This window comes from Camellia sinensis, chromosome 5 (assembly GCF_055761805.1).
Source record: "Camellia sinensis isolate YWXY chromosome 5, ASM5576180v1, whole genome shotgun sequence".
Taxonomy (NCBI): Eukaryota; Viridiplantae; Streptophyta; class Magnoliopsida; order Ericales; family Theaceae; genus Camellia; species Camellia sinensis.
In genome coordinates, this window is record NC_138965.1 from 212298345 (window position 1) to 212306573 (window position 8229).

At 29.4% G+C, this 8229-nt stretch overlaps 1 protein-coding gene across 4 annotated transcripts; it reads right to left on the reverse strand.

Annotated features, from left to right (window-relative positions):
- Positions 1–451: 451 nt before the first annotated feature.
- On the reverse strand, positions 452–3760 carry SUFE2 (sulfur E2). 4 transcript variants are annotated; one of them, XR_014331021.1, is made up of 3 exons: positions 2538–3760; positions 900–1805; positions 452–817 (listed from the first exon to the last, which is right to left on the reverse strand). XR_014331021.1 is itself a non-coding variant. In XM_082871413.1 (2 exons), the coding sequence occupies exons 1-2, from the start codon at positions 3258–3260 to the stop codon at positions 1786–1788; spliced, it is 717 nt and encodes a 238-aa protein (XP_082727539.1). In that variant the 5' UTR covers positions 3261–3388; the 3' UTR covers positions 452–1785. The 4 variants fall into 4 exon arrangements, 2 of the variants coding, with proteins under 2 accessions (XP_082727539.1, XP_082727537.1); XR_014331022.1 differs by having other exon boundaries at positions 2564–3388; XM_082871413.1 differs by having other exon boundaries at positions 452–1805; positions 2564–3388.
- Positions 3761–8229: the final 4469 nt, after the last annotated feature.

The window sequence follows — 8229 nt, forward strand, 5'->3', positions numbered from 1 at the left end:
AATCCACACTTGTGTCATGTAGCCCTACTCTATATATTGTAACCCTAATTTTGGAGTAAACCATATAAATCTTCTGTTTTGGTGCGTGGGTGTGATTTACAATTATTGTGTATTTGTTCTTCTATATTTTTGTGTCTCACCAACCCTAGTTAGGAGTTCTGCAACTCCTAACAATATCTGCATTTGTTGAAACAAAATCAATGTTTGTGCTGATGTTTGCATCAGAAAAGTTCAAACAATCAGCATAAACCAGGAGATACTAAACTGAGAATAATGACGGTGGTAATGGTGTTTAAGCCATGAACAAACCAACAGCATAAGAATACGATAGGAATCAAACAAAACAATCACAATAGCCCGCGCAAACAGATTAACGAAATTCAAATGAATGTGTTTCCAAAAACAACCGGCAAGAGCACACGAAGGATAAATTATGTTTTGAGCGAAATTCTGAAAAAAAAAAAAAAAAGCATCTCATTTCCTCAAACTTCTCATATAGAGAAAGCCATACAAAGTGCCACATATATCATCCAGAACGAAGTTACATTAGTGATGAGAATACAACTTAAAAGTTCCTGTCTAAACCAGCCTGGTCAAAAAAAAAAAACAGCCTGGTCAAGGACTGCACGCATACTTTCTCAGATAAAAATTCAGATGTAGGAAATGAGTAGTATGATGTCCATCTTCTTCCATTTTACTGCCGAATCTGCCAGAATTAATCGGATTTATGGATATGAGCCCTTCTGAGTAGCAGTCAAGACACCCTCAACTTCCGGATCCATCTAGAAACGGCTGAGAAAACAATTACAGTTCTTACCTGCAATATAAGGAATCAGATTACGATTATGATACTTTCAGGAAAATCAAAGATAGTGACTAGTAGATTGATCGAAACTCACCTCAGCAAACCGAATAACCAACTTTGTGAGAAATTTCTTGCTTTGACCAATGACTTAAAAACTTCTAGAAAGTTCTCTTCTACAAGAATACTTTTACCAACATGCTTGTGCGGGAAATGCTCAAACAACAAAAGGCCAACAGAAGTATAAAACGATAATTTGAAGAATATGCACCAAAATGAATCACTCCTTATCAAATTATTTATAAATAAATAAACTGATAGACAAGAAAACAAAAAAACAAAAAAGGGGAAAAAAAAGATGCAGTTGGCTGCCAATGGTACTTTATTGGTTCAAGGAACTCCTACTATAAAAGCAAGCAAGCACAAGTGCATGATCGTGTATTCATTCTGATATATCAAATCAAACCTAGAATTCCTGGAGTCCTGTTTATTCAATCACACAGGCTTGATGAATCCAATATTCTGAGTGGATCCAAACCATTTAATAGTAGCTCCATGCACATAAATAGCACTGAACTCCAAGAAAATCTTACATGAAACAATCAATTTGTATGGACCTGGCAGGTTTCTTTCAGTTTTCCATAAACTTTACATATAGATGACACAAACAATCTGAGCAAGATTGCATTTGATTATGATCATTGAGTAATGATGCCTATCTTACCTACCAACTTAGGGTGTTGAGAAATTTATTTTACATCCCTCTGCATATATGATGATTGATCTATGTTTTTCAAACATATACACATCAAAATGCATCTAACAAGGAAATTATGAAACAGAACACTAGGATGATTTCAAAGCTGTTGCTTCTTCAGGTTTGATATTTTTGCTATTACAAATCCCAACAAACTCTGAAAGCAACTTTGAGCGCAAGATCAACTGTGATACCATTTGATTCCAGTCAAGACAACTGAACTACTTCAGGACTGCAAAGTCTTTCCTACAATACACAAGGATAATATTGTCCAAATGAATATCCAGTTTGAACCATAATGAATGGATTAAAAGAATATAAAATGTAGGTAAGCATAAGCTAATCTCTTGCCACCAACCTCAGAAAAATAAAAATAAATAAAAAATCTGACATGGACCGCTCTAAAGCCTGACTTCCTTTATAAAACAGGCGGGACCTGTTTTTCTGTAGAAAAAAAATAATCTTGACAATGATTTCACATCTAAATTGTCTGGTAAACTACCCGGAAATCACCAAGAAAGTTGGATTTGCTTTAACTCCACTTGCTACAATTTATTCTTAGCCGGAAGCTGATAATCTATAAGCAAAACCTTAAAACATCTCTCACTCAGTTTTATGATAATGAACTCTTTTTTAAAGCTTATTTAAGCTTTTTTACCCAAAAACAATAAGCTCAAACTACAACAAACATAAAAAAAAAAAATCCAAATTAAATTTTTTAAAAAAGACTTCCATATACTTTGAATAAAAAACAACATCCACTACACAAAAATTACAATCTCTCACAAGATGTGTAGCTAATTCCTAAATCAATTTTACATGTCCTGTCTCATAAATTGAAGTAAAAAATCAAACTAAACCATTCAAGACAGAACTATGATTCCTACTTATATAATCATCAACTAAAAACAGAAATATAAAAGCATTTATATATGTAAAGAACAGAGCTAAAAACACAGAAAACAAGTTGCTGCAAACCTGTGTTTCTGTGTGAGTTCCATTACCATTGATATCATCAACATTAGTGACCATTAAAGAAGAAAAAGGTTCGGAAATCGATTTTCCTTCTCTCTCCTCAACCAAAGTTTTGGTCCTCTTCTGCATACTCGTCAAAACATTATGCCAAGTGTTGACCCTCGAATGAGCCCTACCTGACAATCCCACATTCATATCCACCAAATCCTCACCCCTCACCGCCAAAACCTCATCCGGAACCGCCCCATCGAGCACCCAAATCAAGCAAGAACAGAAACCCTTTGTGATCTCCGAATCGCTATCAGCTCTGAACCTCATTAGCCCCTTTGAATCCATCTTCGCCTCTAACCACACCTGGGTTGTACACCCTTTGACTCGATTGGACTCCAATCGAGCTGATTCATCGAATCGAGGAAGAAGAGCCGCGTACTGTAACAATCGCTTCACGCGATCGATTGGCTGAGACAGAGACTTGAACTCTGATACTAAACATTGCAGCTTATTGCCCGCAGATGAGCACGAAATCAACGAACTAGTGTTTTGGGTGTTCGGTATCGATGAAAAATACTGTGAATTGGGGATTTGAATACATTTCAGAGACCTAAATGGTGTTTTTGTTGGATTCTGTTTTCTGGGTGTTAATTGAATCTGTCTAGGGTTAGGGCTGGGGAGTTTTGTTGTGAAAGTGAGGAAGCAAGGTGGTGTTTTTGAGACTGTGCAGTGCATGTTTGGTTAGAGAGAAAATAAAAGAAAGTTGGGAAGAAAAGGGGAGGAAAGTATGGTCCGTGACCGTTCTTCATTCAGAGGGAAAAAATGGCGGGGAAGTTGGTTGGAAGCAAAGAGTTGGTATGCTCAACCCCTCTATTTATATAACTGTCAAGGGATCTCTCTAAATTCATTTGTAGTATTTAAAAAAATCATTTTAAAATTTCAAATATAGGTTTTGAATTTCTTTTTAGTGAATTTTTTTATTTTAACTATCTTATTTTTTTTAAATACACTTAATTTAAATATACTTAAAAAATAAAATATTTGTGAATGAATTTTAAAATATTTCAAAAAAATACGACAATATACTGAGTTTTAATATTTTTTTGTATTTAGTGAATTTTAAAAAAAAAATCACAAAATTTATTCCTTTTAAGTGTATTTAGATTAAGTAAATCTATTTTTTTTTTAATTTTTTTGATTAAAGTATTAAAATAACAAGGTGCCACAACATTAGGACTAGAGGAGAAGAACCATACATTGGTACCTAAAACTAGAGTAATATATACTCATATTTGATGCAATCAACAATGATTCATCCCCCTTTTCCTTTCACCCCCTTTGACCCCCTCTCTTTCTCATTGGTTACTTTTTCTTTTTCTTTTTCTTTTTTTTCCTACTCCTCTAATCACCACCCGCCACGTGATAAAGGAGGTGAGGGGTGACCCCCAAAAGGGGGTCCCAAGCATTATTCTTGATGCAATTTTTATTTTTATCTTAGCAGAGATATTGGAGTTTTAAAGTAATCTTGGACTAGTCTTGGAAACTTCCATCAAACCATGCTAGCACTTCCTTAGACGCAATTGTTTTAAGGAAACTATATGGTGGGTTTTCAATGAAAACACACAATAATAAATATATAAGTGTTTTTTCATATATATTTTTTTCAAATGGTGAAAATTAAAATTAAGTCAAAGTAATAATTATTTTTTTTCCTTTTTTTTTCTTTTTTTGTGACACTAGCACCGCCACCTAAGTAAGGATACATTTGGTAATAAGTTAATTTTGTTAAAAAGTCATTAAAAAATAAAAAATATTGGAATGTCTAAAGATATTTTAAAATATGTGAAAAGTATATTAAGATTATAAATTTTTTAGACTTTTGTGGTGCTTATTGACGACTCTTAGACCTCGTTTGGGAATAAATTATTTTAATAATTTTTTAATTTTTTAGCTAAAATATGAGATAAAAAAAAATTAATATGTTTAAAATGACTTTTTAATTTTTTACAAAAAGATGTGTAAAAAATATAGAGAAAATAAAATTTTTGATTTTTTGGTATAGGTTATAGGCTTTTTGATTTTTTAGTAACTTTTTGACTTTTAAACTAAAAGTGTTACATGTCAAACGAGACTTTAGGACTGTCATTAGCATGACTCTTAGCCAAAAAGTAGCTAAAAAATCACTTCCCTAACCAGTCTTAAATTATAAATAACATATTTTATACTTAAGGAATTTAAATTAATAAGTCTTGTTTGGCAACTTTAGTTTTAACCAAAAAATTATTATAAGTTGTCACATTACTATCTCTATTTTTCTACATATATTTTCATAAAAAGTTAAAAAAATATTAAAATAATATATTCTCAAACGATTATCTTTGAAAGAATTGTCAAAAATTAGAAGGTAGGAACTCAAAGTTGTGGGCAAGAAAAATTTGTAAAAAGGTTGATTTTTATGGCATGTGTTTAAAGAGTAATAATATTAACACTATACTTTGAACTTTATACATTCTATTTTTTCTTTTTAAAACTTATTTAACAATTTGAAGTTTATTTTGGTGCAGTCTCACCAAAAACAGTCAACAAAAGCAAATAATTGAACCTTTTTGTTTCTTATTCCTCTTCCTAATAGTTTTGTGATCAATAATTGAACCTTGTTCAGAGGTGGATTCGATTGGTTAGGGTATGAGATCTTCTGTCTCATATTTTTATATCTTTTGATTTTAAAATATTCATAATTATTAGAACATATTTTTATATTTTTAAATGATCTATCGATTATGAACCAAAATAATAATAATTAAGAATAAGGAATCCTTGACCTTTACATATAAGTATATAACAATTAGATTTGTCGAAAATAATAATTCTTGACTTTGTACCTATAATGATTATCAAAATATAAAGATCTTATGTTATGTTTGAATATTAAATTTGTCAAGGAAAATTATTTTATTTATATATATTTCATTTTTGTGGGTAGCAAAATAAATAAATAAATAATTTAACTTAGATTCCTATTCATTTTCTCCAATATTTCCCAAAAAAAATGAATAAATTTAGCTTCTTCAACTTTATTTTGTTTTCCTATCTATTTTCTTTCATTTTCATTTTCATTTTCTTTAACATGTCTAAAATCTAAACATATCATTAGGGAGATGATTATTTTTTTGTGAATCTATCTCTTCATGGCCGTAATTTACATTCAAATTGAGAATCAATGAACTTAATGATGACAAAAGGATAAATAGAAAGTGGTCCCAGCCCTAGTTACAAGAACTTATTACTTGAAATAAGTGGAAAAGTAGAAGTTAAAGGTGCCCTTTTTGTTGCTTCTCAATTATACATTTTAAAACTTATTTATGTTATTTACGTTTTATAAACTGCAAGTAAAAATTATTCCAATCACTCTAGTATATGTTTTTAAAATAAATAAAAAAATTATAAATAGTTTCATAAATTGTACTAAAAATGGCGTGTAAGTGGACTCTTTTGGAAAGAGCAAAAAAAAAGCTAAAAACTAACTTTTAATTTATTTTTGATCACATCACTTTTTACAATTTTTACATGTTTTTTTAAAAAATGTCAAAAAAAAAATAAAAAATTATCTTTTAATCATCTTCTCAAAATAAATGCAGAGATAATATTTTATGTAATGAAGACACTATAATAGAGAAGTATTTTGGGAAGATGTTTAAAGTTATTTTTTGATTTTTTTTTTTTTTTTTTGTGAGAGAAAGAAGTGGATTAAAAGGTGGGAAATGGGTTTTAAGCCACTTCTTAAAATAGAGCAAGGATCCCCTCCTTGACTCCCCTCCTTAACTCCCTATTTGATGGGCCATTGGGTCTACTTTTAGACTTAATTTTGATGATCCGAACCGTTCACATTTTAAAATTTGTCACATACATCATACCTATAAAAAATCAAATTGATCGAATATTGGAAGAACTAAAAATCACTTATTAAAAAAATTTAATAAACAGTTTTATTATTTAATAAAACTTTTAGTTCACGTGATTTTTTATATCCGATCAACTTAATTTTGTACAGATATGATATATATGACAAATTTTAAAATGTGAACGACCCAGATCATCGAAATTGAGCTCAAAAGTGAATCCAATGACCTATCACGTAAAGCGTCAAGGAAGAAAGTCAATGAGGAATCCTTGCTCCTTAAAATATTGTTTTTCACTTGCACATATACGTATCCGTGAGGGAGAGATACACTATAAATAACTTTTCCTTGTGAAAGATAAAAAATTTTATCCACATATTAGCCAGGGTTGGTTTTAAGATGCCAATGCCAATTTTGTTTTTTTGGGTAGAAAATGTCAATTTTGTTAAGACGGCTTCTATGTAAAATTTGTGGCCCACTGGCTCCTATGAGCCAAATTAGTTGGAATAGGGGTGCTTTGGTAAGTGACTTAAAAGTTACTTCTTAATTTTTAATCAATTTTTCTCTTTTATAAAAAAATTTAAAAAAATTAAAAAATAATTTTAAATCATATTCTCAAAACACTCCTAAAGACAGAATAACAAGAACAGGACCCACAATCATCAATTAATAAATATAATTTATTTTGAAGAAATTGTATTTTAATTAGACAATAAAATAATAATTTCATTTTCATATAAATCTTTTATGTGTCAAATTTATTCCAACAAAACACTACATAATATAATTATTTTAAAACTCACTTTTCAATTTCTTTTTTTATAATTATTTTATTTCATGTCCTTTTAACTAAATATGTGTATGAGGAGGAATAGCAACATCATTGGACCACAAATGACACTATTATTTAATAATGCGAAATATCAAGCCGCCACTAAATTCCAAAACCAGCAATGCTACGAATCTACTATCTAAACTCATAAATTTATTTATAATGATGTGATAAGAAAATTGAACCGTATATATAACAAATAAAAAAGTGAAATATCTTTTTTGGAGTCTCAAATATTTTCTTTTTAGAATTCATTTATATTCGATTAATTAATGATAATTTTCTATTTTTATTTTTTGAAAAAAACTAACAACTAGTTTAATAAAATAATAATAATAATAATAAACATTTGTAATTTTTGTATGATTTTCTCTTTTATGATATAAATATTTGAAAATTTTAAATATTTTGTTCCTGTTTATTTTCATCAAATTAATTTCGTTTTTAATTTTTTAAAACTCAACCAAACATGTGCATGTAGCTGAACGTAAAACTTTTAAAAAAATATATAAAGATGATTTTATTAATAAAAATAATATTATCATATCATTTTTATGATAAATTTAATGTATAAAATTGCTTAAGAATAAAATTTTCTTTTTTATATTTAATAGTGTAGGCACGCAGACATTCAATGAACCTTTTCACGAGAAATTAAAACGAAACTACATCTTGGTGCCTGCATTGTAAGCTTCACTAACATAAAACAATAGAACAATAAATTAAAAAAAAAAAAACTCTTTTTATATTTACCTTTCGTGTCTTTATTGACGTGTGTGCATATGCACAAATGTGTATTTATATAATATTTGGTCCAATTAGGAGACACTTTAGTTTTATGTGTTGAAATAATCATTGAGTAAATTAAAGAAGATATGATATGTAATTCATTGTTGACTACTCCACATCCACTAGTATATTCTTAAAGTCGTTAACAGGTATATCCTCGCTACATGGAAGAATCATGTGTTTT

What these genes read in the sequence shown, in the direction of transcription:
- SUFE2 (XM_082871411.1), bottom strand. Translation starts at nt 3,260, where the DNA reads ATGCACTGCACAGTCTCAAAAACACCACCTTGCTTCCTCACTTTCACA. An exon ending in GAACTCACACAGAAACACAG is followed by an intron (nt 1,806 to 2,537) that starts GTTTGCAGCAAC and finishes TGTGTATTGTAG; the next exon opens with GAAAGACTTTGCAGTCCTGA.